General features: G+C 47.6%; 1 protein-coding gene across 1 annotated transcript in view; it reads right to left on the reverse strand.

The window, feature by feature from the left end:
- Positions 1-2182: 2182 nt before the first annotated feature.
- Positions 2183-17710, reverse strand: part of OTUD7A (OTU deubiquitinase 7A) — a 358018-nt gene continuing 342490 nt past the window's right edge. Inside the window, exons 12-14 of the mRNA XM_047738332.1 lie at positions 6318-6432; positions 6052-6136; positions 2183-3673 (exon numbers count right to left, since the gene is read on the reverse strand). Of these exons, the coding sequence (XP_047594288.1) occupies positions 2231-3673; positions 6052-6136; positions 6318-6432 (1643 nt within the window). The 3' untranslated portion in view covers positions 2183-2230. The remainder of the gene's footprint in view (positions 3674-6051; positions 6137-6317; positions 6433-17710) is intronic.

Below are 17710 nucleotides of genomic sequence, written 5' to 3' on the forward strand. Positions count from 1 at the left end.
CATTAGAAAATGAAAAAAAAACAAGCAAATTTACTTTACTTTATGCCTTTTTGACTTCTTGTGCACATGAGTTTGGTTTCAGAACGCACAATTAAGCATTTTCAATGTTGGCTGTCTCAACCTTCTAAGAGTGAGGGGCGGGGCGAGAGCCATAGTCGGTGTCTACACATGATGCAATACTTCCTGTGACCTCGAAGCTTTGGATGTCAAAGCAGTTGCTCAGCATGACACAAAGAAGCAGTTCAAAAAGCTTCCACAAACCCTCTCGATGAGAGATTTTTAAAAAACTTTTTTTTTTCTGAGTAAAAAAAGAAATCCCAGTAACATGAGGGACATGGATGTTAGTAATCATCCCACATTGAAAGTATTGTTCGGCGTGAAAAGTAAAACTTCCAAAAAATTTCTTAAAGATTCTATTTAATAAATAATTTTGATTTAGGTAAGGAACCACTTATGCAAAACTTGAATAACTTACTGAAAACTCCACGTGCTGTGGAATAATTAAAAACAAAAAGGAATTACTCACAGGAGATACTCAAATTACTATAATTCTTCAAACAAGTAAAACAAAATCCCCTCTTCTTTTTTGTTTTTATTTTATTTAATTAATTAATTAATTAATTTATTTTGCTGCTCTTTATGTCAGAGGGAAAAAGCATCCTTTCTGGAGAAGGAGAAGCTGGCTCCAATGAAGAGATGGTCTACCTCCTGAATTTTCTGAGGATACACCCACAGCAAAGCTGGGTGCTATCTTCTTTCTTTCTTAGGATTATTAGAAGCTATTCTAAGGCTCCCGCAGGTTTTAAAGTATTCTTTTGCTAGTGAGGATTTTACCCATCTTATCCGTATTTCTTGGAAACAAGATCTCTCCTTAGTGAGGCAGATTTAACTCCTCAGTGTCCTTGGCCAAGAATGGGATTCTCCAGAGGTAATCTTGGAAGGAAGAGGCTGCATATTGCTGCTCAAAATAGGGTAGCTAAGGACACATTTTTTTTTTTTTTCCTCAAGAAATGTAGGAGGCACCAAAAAAGGGACCGCTCAGGGATGGGGCTGCCCCCTCAATGTGTTAGGGAGCCACAGGCAGGGTTACCCTACCCTGCAGAGGGGACCCCAATGGGAGTGGCGCCCCTTTACCTGGCTTGACCCAGACAGATGCAGGTGGAGGTGGGGATGGGCTTCCTTGCGGGCTGCCCTCAGCCTCTTCCCCTTGGAAAGGGGCGCAGGACGGGTTTCAAAGTAGCTTAGTGTGGGGGCTTACACAATGACCTCGACTCTCTCCTGGGGCACCTGTAATCACTTCCTAGGGGCCCTCCGGCGATAGTTCACTGTGGAAGGGTCTTCAAAGGAGCAATGTGAGCAGACTATCATCTTTGCTCATACATGGGCAATTCCAAATAGTGAGTTAGGAATCTTGCTTTTTGGACCCAAGGGGTCTTTGGAAAGCTCCTGTCACCTGAGCTGCCCGGCACCGGGAGCCATCACTACACCTCCCTGCGCCCTGCGAGGTAGGTTGTCCAGTGCCCATCCTAGGACGCCTGTGGCTTTGATGGCAGTGTGAATGTTGCTCCAGCCAGGGGTTGTTTTTTGGGGGAGAGGGGAGCGTGGAAGGAGGTTTTGCTTATGCGATGGAGCAGTGTATTCCTAAAGGGCCCCTGCGACCACTAGACCGCGTGAGCGGGCGGCACCTGCCCCCTGTCCTCCCGGGACTGGGGAGGGGAAGCAGGTGCAGGGCCCGCAGCACAGCCCCCGCTGCTATCCCGGGCTGCGGGTTTGCTTCTAAACCCTGGGTGGTACCGACCGCACACGTGTGATCGCTACGTGGAAGAGGTCAGTCGCTGGGCTGGGGTGGGGGTGGGGGCGGGAAAAAAAAAGCAAAAAAAAAAAAAAAAAAAAAGGTAAAACACTCCCTTCTAAAAACAAAGGGCTGCAAATTTCTTTATTTCTCTTATTGAGGAACAAAAATACTCTTGCAATGGCTATTGAGTTTCCACAGGTACGAGGCAGATGCTAGCTAGCACACCCACTTCCAACAGTATGACTTGTTTCCTATCCGTCTACTACCTGAGTGGCGTCAGTGTAGGTTCAGGCACCATTAGGAACGTTGGACCAAACACGTACACAGCACTGACCGAGGAGTCGCCGGCCTTCCGGTGGACCAGGGCATGTAAAAAAGACACCGACAGAATGGAAAAGGAATCCTTTATGGTAAAAGCTGGCGCGCGCGCCGCCCTCAGGGCCGGGCCCCACGCGCCTCGCGCCGCCGCCGCAGCTCCTCGCGGTAGCAGTAAGAGCAGTAGTGCTCGGTCTCGGCGCGCCCGTAGAACGCGCAGTTCTCGCGCTGGCAGCGCCGCTGCGCCAGCCCCGGGCCGCCGCGGCCGCACTCACCGTTCGAGCGGGCGGCCGGCGCGTCGGCGTCGGCGAACTCCAGGCCGTCCCGTGCGGCGCCGAAGCCGTTGGTGTAGGTCTGCGACTTGTGCTCGGCGGTGCCGGCTGCCCCTGCCGCGCCGGGCAGGGCGCCCGGGACGGCGCGCGCCAGCGACTCGACCGTGTTGACCGTGCGCAGGGCGGCGGCGCGCGCCGGGCTGTAGCTCTGCGACGACAGCGAGCGGTTCTGCTGCGGGTACGTGGCGCACGGCCGCAGCGCGCCCACGGCCGGCGCGCACGCGTCGTCCCGCGCGCCCGCCGCCTGCACGTGGATGACGCTCTGGCGCGCCGGCGCCGGCGGGCTGCGGCCGGAGAGCGGTCCGCTGGTGCCCGCGCGCCGCGCGCCCCCGCCGAGGCCCGGGGAGGCCGCGCCACCCGCCGCCGCCCGCGCCGCCCGCGTGCCCGCCGCCGGCCCGGGGCTCGGGCGCTCCTTGAGCTTGAGCACCAGCTGCGTGGGCGGCCCGGCCGGCGGGCCCGGCGAGGCGCGCTCGGGGCCCGGCGCGCCCTCGGTCTCTGGCTTGCGCTGCGGCCGCTTGGCCGTGGAGGCGGCGGCGGCCGCGGCTGCTGCGGCGGCGGCGGCGTCGCGGCGTCGCTGCTCCTGCTCGGCGCTGAAGCGCTCCTGCGCGCTGGTCAGGTAGTAGCCTATCATCTCCTCGTGGAACTGGTGCCGGTGGCTGGTGAGCAGCAGGCCGGCGAAGATGAACTTGCGCTCCCCCTGCATGGCGGCGCGTAGGATGTTGAGGCTCAGCTTCACGTCCGTGCTGTACTTCCAGGCGTCGCCCCGCGGCCCGCCGCCCTTTTCGGCTGGGGACGCCCCGGCCGCCTTGTCCGTGGGCGACGGCGTGGTCTTCTCCGACGGCGACGTGCTCGCCGACGCGCCCGACTCCTCCTTGCTGCCCTTGCGCGACTTGGCCTTCTTCTCCTTGCCGCGCTCCGGTGCGTCGCCGTTCTTGCCGTTGGCGGAGTTAGCGCGGCCCATCTTGCCGTGCACCAGGCCGCCCAGGCCGCCCATGTTTTTCTTTAGCTTGATGCCCAGCGTCTTGCTGAAGCTACCCAGCTTGTTGGCCACGGAGTCCGCGCGGGTCTTGTCCTTCTCTTTGCGCTGCTTCTCCTTCTCCTTGCCGTTCTTGCCATTATTGCTGTTGGAATTGCTGCACACCGAGTCCCGATCCGAGTCCAGGGAGTCGGCCAGGGACTGCACGTCCTCCCCCACGGAGGCTGTTGGGGATTCAGGTTGTGCCAGAGGGGCCTGTAGCGGGAGAGGGTCAGGGAAAGAAGGAAGGTGTTTAGATAAGAGCCATCCTCACGTAGGACCAACCAAGGCAGACCACCCTGGCTCCCAGTCTGCTAAGGTGGGGCCTTGGGATCCCACTGCCCCAATCCAGGATGCCTTTTGGTGAGCTCAGGTTGCTGGTAGCCTGGAAAGCCGAGGCGGGGAGTTTGGGCAAAATGAAGATACCCACCTGGCTCTGAGTTCCAGAGCCTAACATTTTAGAATTACCATGCCCAGATTCTGTCCTTCTAGCCCTGGCGAGGCTGGTCTATAACCAGACACAGGTCCCAGCTGGCCTCTAGAGCTAGAGGCCTTCTGGAAAGGATCACACTTCACCCGCATCTGTAGGTGTCTCTCCTAAAAAGGATGTCTCACCTATTCATTCCAGGCAGGGGATAGACCTCTTGCCCTCACATTGGAACAAATATGCCCTTAGTTCCAAGGATGACCATTTTACTCTAGGGTTTCCTTTCCACAGACAGACAATGCAGAGTGTTAAACTGAGGATTCTGAAGCAGGACCTGCGCTTAGCAGGAAAGATGTTACCATTCCCAGAGAAAGGTCTCCTAGGGTGTGAGGAGGGAGCATCACTGTGAACACCTTGGGCAAGGCTCACGGTCAGCCAGTAAGGAGGGCAAGGCCAGTGTGGGCACCTGGAGGACCATGGGGGAGGTAGAGAGCCTGAGAAAGGCAGTGAGTGCAACCTACTGCTGCCTTGTGGAGGCTCCTTCTTGAGGGAGGAGAGAGAATTCCCACAGCGTCACTGGGTGAACAGCAGGAACCTCCGACTAGAGGCTGAGTGGCTGGAGCTGGTGCTCACCCCGAAATGGGCTTTTCCTGGCCTCTAGGGGAAGATCCTGGGAGAAGGCCCCCTTGTTCTGTCATTTTATTGTTGTCCACTCCCTCCCCCAAGCAAGTCCAAGACAGGGGTCCAAGAGGCCTCCTGCAACCAAGTCCCCAGAAGCAAGCAGGAGCCAGCCCTCACCACCTCCCAGTCTGAAATTCCTTTCTTCCTCTTCCCACCCTGTCCTGGGTCTGGAAGGAGGAAGAGGTCTCAAAATGGTTTCTCAGTGACACAGAAGGGCAGAAGCTCGGGGGTTTAGCCCAGGAAAGGGGCTGTGCTTGGTGCTGGCAGTGGCCATTGGTGGGAGCTCAGTGAAGAAGGAGCCCTGGCTGAAATGTCCTCGGGGTGGAAGGCTGTTGCGGGGCCCTAAATCTGACATGGGGACCGCCATGGCTTGGCAGGGGGTTCTGCTCATTGTGATGCTGAGCTGTGTCCCAGACCAAGAGCCTCCCGGTTCTAGATCTAGAGTTGCTGTCTTCACACCATGTGTGTGTGCTAGGAAAGAACACCCCCAGCAACACGGGCATCATCCAGGCAGTTGACAGGTCACTGTGGAGGTTAAGAGGCTGGACTCTGGAGCCAGGCTGTCACCAGCTGTCCCCTTGTGTCCTCAGTATAATGGGTATCAGTACCTTCCTCCAGGAGTCTTATGAAGATTAAATAAAGGTAAAGGCTGATGTATGAAAACATCCTCAGCAGGGCCTGGCATAGCCTGGCTACCGACTCTGTGCCAGGCACCACCCTACTACCTTCCTCCAGTTGCCCTTTTAATATTGCTTATGAGCCCCACCTCATGGCCATTGGCCAAGTGTACTGATGTCTAAGGGGGTCTTTTTTTTTTTTTTTTTTTAAATGTAATACGAATCCCTTTCACTGAGGGTTCACTATTGAGATAACAAAAACATCAATCAGACATTTAAAGTGAATCCTTAGCATCTCGAAGCAGGGACAGAACAGACTCTCCCTGGGGGAGGAGCCCTGTGGGGGCAGGCAGCTCCTCTTCTCACTGCCCTCCCAGAGGATGGAGAAGGCGGAGAGAAGGAGGGGGCGCTGAGGAATTGCGCTCCCGGTTCCCTGACTTTTCCAAGGACCCACACACAGTTTATAATTAATTCTGCTCCGCTGCAGCACATCGTGTTCCGATCTCGGCAGAGATAGTTTTGTGTTGTGACTTGCCTACGGTTTGTTTTCTGAGTGGGTGTGTTTATTCCTCTCCTTCTGGAGAAAATAAAGGGACCAAAAAAAAAAAAAAAAAAAATCCCCACCAACCACCTCCCTAGCCGGAGCGCGCGCCTACATACGACACGCAAGCACGCGGGCACACACGCTCCAGCTAAACCCGAGACCCCTCTCGCCAGAGCCAGGCCGGGCGGGTGGGGGCGGCCGGGCGGGCGCTGGGGAGACCAGCCCCCCGCCAGCGTTTGCAGGCTGCGCCCTCCGCCCGCGCGGGCGGCGAGTGAGCGGCCAGGACCCTACCAGCTGGTCGGGGCCGGGCACATGCCAGGCTCACCCGGGTCTCCGAGGGGATCCGGATCCACGTCACATTCATGTAGCTGTGCAGAAGGTTCAGCTTGGCTTCTAGCGACAGGATCAGGCTGGAGAAAGAAGAAGACCGAGTGAAACGCGCCCCAGCGGGCCCGCGCTCGCCCGCACGCACCCCGCCCAGGGGCACGCCAGCTGTCTCCGGAGGAGCACGGGCGGCCCAGCCCACGCCGGGAAACCCGGCGACGGCCGCCCTTCAGGGCGTTGGGGGAGGGGCACGGGGGAAGGGCTCACTGGGCCAGCCGGGCGTTATCGTTGTCGTCCTTCCCCCACTCCCAGTCCTTCCCGGGGTCCACGGCAAAGTGCAGAGGCAGCAGCTTGTGCTCCGAATCCGTCAGGGGGATCACGGCTGGAACAGAAGAGAGAGACGCGGTGCCAGGTGGCCCACGGGCGGGCTGAGAGGCTCCAGGCCCCAGCAACCCCCAGGGAGGCCAGAAAAGGGAGTTCCAAGACCAGGTGTCTCCTTAATTAAGGAAACCGAGTGGAGACGAACACAGACCATCTGTGCCAGCAGGAGCGTTAAGAGCACAGGTGTCAAAACCACTACGGAGAGTTTAAAATACTTCATATTTATTGTGGGCGTGGAAGAGCAGTTGGAGACATCACCGGGGCTCTGCTAACGATTTGGGTCTGTAAGAAGGGAGGTACCGCGGTTGGGCAGCAGACAAAAAAACCCAAAAAACCAAAAAACAACAACACCCCCCCCCCCAAAACCTATTGCTGTTTCTGTTATTTCGGAGGAAGGACCCAAGCCGGGCTCTTGGTCACCTCACAGTGTACAAATTAGGCAAGTAAGGGCTGCCCGCCAATCTGCTCATTTGTGAACTCATTCAATAACTCTGTATTAGTTGGTGGGGGGGGGGGAGCTCCCATGAGGAGCTCCCAGGTAACCAAAAAATCTCATAATCTCAGGTGGTGACAAGTACCCTGCAGAGTGGACCACAGACTCCGGGGTGGGGGGAGCTATGGCAAGCCTTTTAGGGCGGGTTAGGGAGGCTTCTGAGGAAGTAACGTGTAGGCGGAAACTGCAGCGAGGACAGACTGGCCCGCACCCAGGGATCCATTCATCACAAACGCTCCGGAGTGAAACGCCCACCTGGGGAAAGTCTTGGCCCATCTCAGAAAGGCTGGGGCGGAGTGGGGTGTTCACAGGGTTTGCCTGGATCTGCTAGAAGCTTCTGAGCTGCTGTGGGACCCAGCGCCCAGTGAGAACAAGAGAATAGCTTCAGCAGCTTGCTCCTCCCCTGGGTTTACCCTACCTCCGCCTCCTCACTCTGCCTCTCCCTCCTCCTCCCCCTCGCCACCCCGTGGCCATGAGCCTGGTGTCATTTCCCGTGATTCATGGCAAGGGTGTCACGGAAAGAACAAAAAAGCAAATAAGTAAATAAAATCTATGACTGAATACTATTAAGAGTTGACTTTCTAATAAAAAACTGCAAACGCTGACTCACTGCTGCCCTCCAGTGTTGCTGAGAGAAAATAGGAGCACAAATAACCCTCCACTCCCAGATAAAGGAAACACTGTTTTGCTGGGGTTGGGGGGTGGGGGTGTTTCTGTTTAAAGTGGCTGGGGACAGGCAGTACTGTGCTCTGGTTTGGTCGGTCCAGGGAGGCTTGGTCTGCCCCAGCCATAGGCGGCTGGGTTCTGCCTTGACATGGCCATGACCTACAGGCTGCCCCTCCCAGGACTCAGTGGCTGGGTAGTCACACGCAGGGAGGGCTGCATGCAGGGCTGCGTCAGGACCTGCCTCCCTCTGGCCATGACCAGAAGCCTTTCCCACAGTTCCACGACTCAACACGAATCAGAGAGTTGGCCTGGCTTCCCATCCACTGGGAAGGGGTGGGGATGGCAATGGATCCTTCTGTAAACACTTGCTAGGGCAGCATAGCTCTCTGGAGTGCTTGATAAAGGCACTGATTCCAGGCCCCCAGGCAGATGGCCAAATCAGAATGTCCAGGAAAAGAAATGAAGGGTTATATTTTAACTAAGCATCCTCTGTGACTTTTAAAATCATACAAATCTGGAAAATACTGTCCTAGAGCAATAACCTGTTGGAAGTAGTTACTGCAGGTACAACTTGGGCAATTTGTGTCTGGCTGTCCACTCCCTTCCCGGGGGAGGGGTGCTGCTGGGAGGTGTCCGCCCAGCCATGGCTACACTTCCCAGCCCCCAGCACTTACAGGAGCTTGGCTGTACTGCTGGCATGAGAGCAGAAGCATTGTGGGAGGTGCTGGGCAGTGTGGTTAGGTGTCCGGGGCCTTATCCCCACACCCCTCCCCATCCTCCTGTATGCTGAAAAGGTTGGTGCTAGAAGATGGCAGGGGTGAGCCTCTGACTCCCCCACTTGGAGAAGATCTACTTGCCAATCAGGAACACCCATTTTAGACTTTATTTGTATGAGAACCAAACTTCTCTCACTATGATTTTGGTTTATTTGTTTCAGATAAACCAACAAACATAGTACAGATCCACATGCCCCTCAGCCTCAACTCCCTACCACGGGGCTCCTGGGAATTTTTATCCTCAGTCTTTGGATTGGAACTGACTCCCTGGGCTGTGCCCTGCTGAGCAGAAGGTTGGACTCACCCGAAGTTGCTAGAACCTGACCACTTAGAAGGGTCTTGGGCGCCTCTCAGCATGAATGTTAGTAGGGTGAGGGCCAGGTACTCAGAGAGGCTCTAGGGACATGCGTGCTTGCAATGAAAGGCATCTTTCTTCTCTGCAGAGGGTACAACTGTGGCATGTGGGCGAGGGCGAGGGCCAGAGGGACTGAGAGACCAACGCAGAGCTGCACAGGCCCGGAAGGCCTTGAGAACAGGCCCTCCCTGCAAGCATTCACTGCTCTGGATGCCTCTGCCTCCCACTTCACACATTCACTTTTCCCAATTGGAAACCTGGCCTCACCCTGTGAGATATGTAGTGATGGGCGACTTGCCCTCTGGTGGCAATGTCAGGAACAGCAAATGCTTTTCAAAATAAGCCAGCAAATTGTTTTTTTTTCCCCTTGAAATGGATCTCCTATTTAACCTGAAAACATACAGACGCCATCTCAAACCCGCCTGGACATATTTTCAGTACTTATTTTCCAAAAATGAATGGACATTTCTGGCTTCTGTTTCCAGAAGAGTGTGGTGCTATCATTACAACAACAAGCTAGACAAACTGCAGATACACAACTTTCCTTTAATCCAGTAGAGAGTGGAAGTCACGGGGCAACCAACTATCTCCAAATCTAAGGACAGATGGGTGGACACAAGGAGAAATGGACATGACTTTCACTGGGGCAGACTCAGCTGGACTCTGGTAAAAAGAATTCAGCTAAAATTGTTTATAAATTGGTAAAGGAAGAATGCAGCCTAGTGAAAGAATATTTAGAACCCTGGGGGCTGTAAGGGAAATTCAAATGTACTTGTAGACCCCTTTCCGTGGGACCCAACCTGGTGCTCACAAAAAGATTGGCAAGAGTTCTGAGAAGTGTTCTTCATAGATCTTGCTCCTCTATCTATACTAAAGAACAAAAGCTTAAGTTGTGAGGGCAGGGCAGTAAACACTGTTGGCCTTAGGGCCCAGGGGTCTTTCCCCAGTAATGCTTGAGGTGGAAGGAGGAAATAAACAAAACAAAACAAAACAAAAAAACCCCTCTTTTTCCCTGGGGAAGAGGCGGGGACTACATGCTGAGCCCAGAACTGCTGCTGGGGAAGTTCACTCCCTTTCTAAGATCCAGGACACAATACCAGCCTAAGACAGAAACTTAATTAGAATAACAAAAAAATCACCCTTCCCACTTCCATACCCAGGCTAACAAGCTGCAAGTAATAGCAGAAGAGGGATAGAATTTGAAGAAAGGGTGCAGGAAGGAGACTGCGAGAAAAGTCTTCCAGCAAAACACAAGATATCACTAGTGAAATTTTAAGGCTGAGTGCCCTAAGGGCAACCAAAGTAGCAACAAAACCAAAACCTACCTCAAGTCCTGACTAGACTAATGTAAGCCCCATGCTAAAGACATAGCAAAAGGTAAAGCACACTTAATTCCAAGGATCAAAATGATGTACCTCAGTCTTTATTGTCCTATTCAAGATGTCTAGCTTTCAACAGAAAACTGCTAGCATAAGAAAAGACCAGAAAACCCCCACTCAACATGTTGACAAGAGACAAAGCATTTGACAGAACAAGACTCAGCTATGACACAGGTATTGAAACTCTCAGATGTGGAATTTAGAATAACTGCTTAATAAGTTGAATACTCTAATAGAAAAGGGGGATACCATGCAAGACTTGATGATTAATTTCTCTCCAGCAGAGAGGAGAAACTTAGAAAAAAGAATCAAATGGAAATGCTAGAAATGAAAAAACACAGTAAGAGGGACGAATGACTTCAAGGGGCTGATCAGTACGCTTTACACAACTGAGAAAAGAATCCGTGAACATCAAGATGGATCAATAGAAATTACTCAAACTGAAACACAGAGAGGAAAAAAGGGTTGGTGGGAGGTGGGGGGTGGGGTGGGATGCACAACAGAACATCCAAGAGCTGTGGTGCAATAACCAGACTGCCTAGGATCTGTGCAAGTATGATCCCAGAAGGAAAGAGAGCGCAAGACAAGTGATATTTAAAGAAATAATGGCTGACAAACATTTCCACTGTGAATGACAAATACTGCCATAGATCCAAGAAGCTAAGAAAAAAACAAGTATGAGAACAATTCCACCACCAACACCACCAAAAATATCCCTATGGTTAGCATATTTAAATTGCTGAAAACCAAAAACAAAATTGTAAAGGCAGCAAGAGAAAAAAGACACATTAGATACAGAGAAACAAAGATAAGAAATACTGCAGACTTTTCATGATAAAACAGGAAAGCCAGAAGACAATAGAGTGACATCTTTAACATGCTGAAATAAAAAACTGCTAATCCATAATTCTATACCCAGAAAAAATATCTCTAAACATGGAGACATGCTTTCTCAAACAAAAATAAAAAAAATTAATTGCTTATAGAACTGCCTAGAGAAAAATGTGTATATATATATTGCACTAGGAAATATTAAAGGAAATTGGAAATTGTTTAAGGGAAGGAATATGCTACCAATAGATACTTGGATTTTACATAAAAAATGAAAAGTAATAGAAGTGGAATAAGTGAATATGAAAATAAAACTTATTTTTCTTCCTTTTAATTGTTCTAAAAGAGAGCAGCAGAGTATTATGTGTTCATAGCATATGTAAAAGTAAAATACTTGACAGTAATGGCACAAAAGATGGGAGGGAGGGATTGGGAGTAAACTGTCATAAGAAGCGTATATAACACATGAAGTAGAATATTCCTTGAAAATTGAATCTAATTAATTAAAAAATGTTCATTGTAAACTCCAGGGAAATCACTAATAATGAAAAATAGAGGCATAGTAAGTCAATAGTGGAGGTAAAATGGAGCCATTAATGAATTTGTTTAACCCAAAACTCACTTATCCAACCATATGATTAATACCATTAAATGTAAATGGTCAAAAAATACCAATTAAAAAGCAAAATTGGGGGGCACCTGGGTGGCTTAGTCATTAAGCATCTGCCTTTGGCTCGGGTCATGATCCCAGGTTCTGGGATCAAGCCCCACATTGGGCTCCCTGCTCAGCAGGAAGCCTGCTTCTCCTTCTCCCTCTCCCCCTGCTTGTGTTCCCTCTCTCACTGTGTCTCTCTGTCAAATAAATGAGTAAAATCTTTAAAAAAAAAAAATAAATAAAAAAATAAAAAGCAAAATTGTCAGAATGGATAGAAAAAGCAATACTCAATTCTACTGACTACAGGAAATTCATTTAAAATATAAAGACACAGGGGCACCTGGGTGGCTCAGAGGGTTAAGCCTCTGCCTTTGGCTCAGGTCATGATCTCAGTGTCTTGGGATCAAGCCCCGCATCAGGCTCTCTACTCAGCAGGGAGCCTGCTTCCTCCTCTCTCTCTGCCTGCCTCTCTGCCTACTTGTGATCTCTGTCTGTCAAATAAATAAATAAAATCTTAAAAAAAATTATATATATAAAGACACAAAAACTAATGATGCACTTTATGTTGGCTGCTTGAATTTAAATAAAAAAAACAACAAAAAAAGGAAAAAAAATAAATAAATTAAAGACACAGATAGGTTAAGAGATATTCACTAAGTATAAAAAAGCTAGAGTGACTATATTAATGTCAGATGAAGTAGACTCCAGAACCAGGAATGTTACCAAAGATATAGAAAAACATTATGCAATGATATAGGCTCAATTCTCCAAGAAAACATCACAGTCCTACATGTGTGCATGCTCTTAATGACAGAGTACTAAAAGCAAATACTGACAAAAATGAAAGGAGAAACAGACAAATCCATTATGATTAGAGACTTCATCATTTTTCTCTTAGTAACTGACAGAATAAGTAGACAGACAATCAGAAAGGAGGCAGAAGACCTGAACATCATCAGAGAGCTTGAAAGAATGGACATTTATAGAATGAAACTAGATCAGAACACATTCATTTTTAAGGGAACATGATATATTCACCAAGATAGAACACATTCTTAGCCCACCTTAGCAAATCTGAAAGAATAGAAATCATAGAAAGTTTGTTCTCAGACCATTACTAAATAAAACTATAAACATATAGCAGAAGATATTTGGGGATTCCCCAACTATTTGGGACTTAAACAACATGCTTCTAAATAATCCCTGGGTCAAAGAGGAAGTCTCAAGGGAAATTACAAAAATAGTTTGAACACAATGAAATGGAAACACATTATATCAAAATTTATATGATGTAACTAATCAGTACTCAGGGGAAAATTTATGGCACTAAAATGCTTATATTAGATAAGAAGAAAATTTCCCAATTCGTAATCCAAATTTCTGCTTCAAGAATCTTAAAAAAAAAAAAAAAAAAAAAAAGAAGCAAATTGAATTCAAAGGTGGGGAGGAGGGAAATAATAAAGAGCAGAAATCAGTGAAACTAGAAAGATAGACAAATCCAAGAAATCAAAAGCTATTTCTCAGAAAAGACACATAAAAACAATGGATCATCCAAATTCATATTTTAAGAGGTTAGGATAACTGGTAGACTAGGCTTTTAAATGATATTAAGATGTTAATATTCCTACTGAGTCAATGCACATTTATCATACCTTAAGACCACATTTTAGAATGTTGAACTTTTCATTGTTAGATGATTGTAGATTTAAATGCGGTTATAAGAAATAATGCAGAGAGATGCTGTGCATCCAACCCCTAGGTGCCTCCAAGCTAACATCTTGCATAACTGGAGTGTATTATCACAGCCAGGATATAGACTGGTATACTCCATTTTTCTGCAATTGTCTTTCTCTACAATTCAGATTGTATAAATTCTCCATGCATTCATTTGTGTGTGTGTATGTGTATTTGGTTCTATGAAATTTGATCACATGTGTAGATTTGTGTAATGCCCTCAATCAAGATACAGAATGGTTGCATCCCTACAAGGGTCCCTTGTGCCACCCTTTTATGAACATGCCCACTTCCTTTCAACACTTCATGCCTGTCCGTTATCCTTGTCCACCACTGTGATGGGTGAGTTTATATGTCAACTTGACTGGGCTAAGGGATGCCCAGATAGCTAGTAAAACATATTTAGGGTATTTCTAGAGGAGATTAGGATTTAAATTGGTAGACTGAGAAAAAAATCATCCTCACCAGTGTGAACAGGCATCATCCAATCCAATCAGGACTTGGATAGAATAAAACGCGGAGGAAGGAGGAGTTTGCTCTTTTTTCTTGAGCTCAGATGTCCAGCTTCCCCTGCCATTGGACATTGGTACTACTGGTTCTCACACCTTCAGACTTGAATGGGAAATTGTACCATTGGCTCCCACTTCTTGGGTCTTAGTGATCTCAGAACTGAATTATACCGCTGGCATTCCTGGGTCTCTGGCTTGCAGATGGCAGGCAGATGGTGAGAGTTCTTGGCCTCCAGAAGTGTGTGAGCCAATTCCTAAAATAAATCTCTTCTTATATATATCTGTTTATATCCTACTGGTTCTGTTTTTCTGGAGATCTATGACTAATAGAAGCACTCATCTGTTGTCCATCTTTATAGTTTGGCCATTTCAAGGATGCTACGTAACCAGAATCATATAGTATGTCATCTTTTGGGACGGACGTTTTAAATTCACTGTAATTCCTTTGAGAACCACCCAAGTCATTGCATGTATCATATTCATTTCTCTGTACTGCCGAGCAGGATTCCATGGTATGGATGTACCATAATTTCTTTAATCATTCACCCAGGAAAGACGTTTGGGTTGTTTCCAGTTTTGGGCTATTACAAATAAAGCTGCTACAAACATTTGTGTATATGCTTTTGTATGAACATAAATTTTCATTCCTTTGGTATACAAATTTTTTTTTCTTCTATGTCTGGGTCATGTGGTAAGTGATGTGTAGTCTCATAAAAAACTGCCAAACTGTTTTTTTTAGAGTCTTACATCCTTACCCACAATGTGTGAGAGATCTGGTTTCTCCACATCCTCTCCACCATTTGATATCATCACTTTTTAAAAATTTTTAAATTTTTAAAATTTAAAAATTTAAAACCTGCCATTCTGATAGGTGTGGAGTGATAGCTCATTGTGTGTGTGTGTGTGTGTGTGTGTGTGTGTGTGTTTTAAGATTTTATTTATTTATTTGACAAAGAGAGAAATCACAAGTAGGCAGAGGCAGGCGGAGAGAGAGGGGGAAGCAGGCTTCCTGCTGAGAAGAGAGACCGATTCGGGGCTCGATCCCAGGACCCCAATATCATGACCTGAGCCGAAGGCAGAGGCTTAACCCACTGAGCCACCTAGGCGCCCCTCATTGTGGTACTGTGGTTTTAATGTTGGACATCTTTCAATGTGCTTATTTGCCACCTGTACCTCCTTTTCAATGACATGTCTGTTCATGGCTTTTTCCCATTTGGATTTTTTTTTTTTTTAACTGTTGAATCTTGATAGTTCATTGTATACTTTCAATACAAATCCTTTGTTGATACGGGGTTTTAAAATAGTTTCTCCAACTCTGTTGTCTTTTCACTTCTTAATTATTGCTGTTTTGTTCATTTGTGTTTGTATTTGTTTTTTTCTTTTTTCTTTTCTTTTTTTTTTTTTTTTTTTTTTTTTGCGGAACAGAGGTCCAGTTCATCAGTTTTTCCTTTTTTTGGATCATGCTTTTGTGTCATGGCTTAGGGTTCTTTGGCTAGCCCTGGGTCTCCATATTTCTTTGAAGTTTTATAGTTGCACATTTTATATTTATTCCATGATTCATTTTGAGTTAATTTTTGTATTATTAAGATTTAGGTTCAGGTTCATATTTTTGCCTATGGATGTCCAATTGCTTTATCACCATTTGTGGAGAAGACACTCCATCCTCCATTGAATTGATTTTGTTCCTTTGCCAAAAATCAGCTAAGCATATTTGTGTGGTGTTATTTCTGGGTTCTATATTCTATGCCATTGATCTCTGTGTCTAACCCTCAATCAATACCAGGCACTGTTATCAGGAGCTCTATATTCATTACTTACAATTCTTTCACCAGTCAAAGGATTCTTGTTCCAATTTTCCAGAAGAGGAAATGAAGGCTCTGGTACATAAATAACTTGCCCAAGCCAAAGTCAAAGTTGTGATTTAAATGTAGGTCTGCCTTACTCCACAATGTACAGTTTTTTTTTTTTTCTATTATGTCACACTGCCTTTCTCTGAATTACCTAAAGTTAGTACATTGGGAACATCTAATCTTATTCATTCTTTATTCATTCAACATTTATTAAATACTTCTCAGGTGTCTTGAAGCTAGAGACACAAAGATGAATATATCATGTCTGGCTTCAAGATGTTCAGGATCTGGCTGGTGAAGAACAGGGAGCCGTCAAAAAGCAATCTTTGTTGTCCCCTTTCTCTCCCTGATCCCACCTCTCAGCACAGCCACAGCTCCGTTCTCTGTCTGAGAATGGTCTCTGGTTGGCCTGATGTAGAGTCCCTGGGTGGGCAAGGAGTTTGCATTCTTGTACCTCTGGGAAAAATCAGACCCACTTTATTAGGATTTGCTTCACAAAACCTTGATGTACAAAGCAATGGCAGTCCTCTACCTCTGACTACTGCAAGGAAAGGGGCTAGTTCCTGGCGGATGAGCCACGGATAGCCTCACACTCCTATCTGCCCACTGGTTTCTGATGGGGTAAAAGTTTCTTTCCTACAGAACTTTTCCCCCAGACAAATTTCCACTGAAGAAATTCTCTTAGTGGGCCTCAGATTACCAGGAAACTGTCCATTTCCTCTGGTCATATGTGGTATCACCAAGTCCTCTCTAATCTTGGGGAGAAGGCTGCCCCTAGTGTTGCCTGTTCAGGCCTATGGTAGATGGTGCTGGGTCACTGTGAGCACACCATGCTGTGCCTGTCCCTTCCAGTCTATCCTGGCCACACTGCCTCTATCATTACACAGTTCAGATACTTGACATATTAAGTACCCATGAAGGCAAGTTGTGATTTCTATGAAAATCAAATGGATTATTGGAAGGCAAGTTGAGGTAGATGTAGGTATCGGGCACTGACAGACCACAGTTGGGGCAGTGGGAACAGCCTTTCCCAGTGGGGAGAGTTTCTAGCACAAATATTGTTTAGAATTATAGGACATGGTGATGATGCAAAGCTGACTGACTTTGAGTTGGTTTTATTATTGTTTTAAAATTCTCTCTAGACAGTGCCCCTCCTTCCTGTATACCCTTGGACTGGGTGCTCCCACTGACCCACCCGTATACCACTATGTGAAAGAGACAGCCAAGGAAGACTGGAAATAATCACTATAAAAGGCCGGGAGAGTTTGTACTTTGCATGGGCTTCGCTCCTTTTGAAAGAAGTTTAAGGGGAACTGGTAGCACGCACATTAGAGGTATGACAACTACAAAAACAAAGAACACTAGAAAGACAGTAACAACAGAAAGGAGTCTGGTGCTTCCTGTGCACATTCTACGTGGAGTTGACTCACATGATCCCAATGATCCGTCGATCCACCTTGCAGAAGAGGAAATGGAAGCCCAGAGGTATTAAGTGTCCTAACCCATCATCCAGGTAGTTACCAAGCCAGGATTACAGGTGGAAAACACAATTTCTACAGCTTTAATGTTTATATGTAGGTATGGTCTTTGGCTTGGTCAGTGGTCTATGGACTAAACTTGCTATATAGACTGAATGTGTCCTCCCAAATTCGTATATTGGGACCTATCTCCTAATGTGATGGCTTTTGCAGTTGGGGCCTTTGGAAGGTGATTAGGTCATGAGGATGGAGCCCCCATAACTGGGATCAGTACCCTTGTAAGAACAGACACAAGAGAGCGTGCTTTCTATCTGTCTGTCTGTCTCTGCCATGTGAGTACAAGAGAAGGCAGCCATCTGCAAACAAGGAGGAGGTTCCTCACCTGATAGGAGATCTGCTAGCACCTTGATCTTGCACTTCCAATCTCAGAACTATGAGCGGTAACATTTCTTTTGTTTAAGCTGCTTGATCTACGGTACTATCTTATGGCAGCCTTAATGGATTCAGACAAAACTGGAAAGCATGCAGACTGGAATTCAGGGACTTGTACTGC

This window comes from Lutra lutra, chromosome 7 (genome assembly GCF_902655055.1).
Source record: "Lutra lutra chromosome 7, mLutLut1.2, whole genome shotgun sequence".
Classification (NCBI taxonomy): Eukaryota; Metazoa; Chordata; class Mammalia; order Carnivora; family Mustelidae; genus Lutra; species Lutra lutra.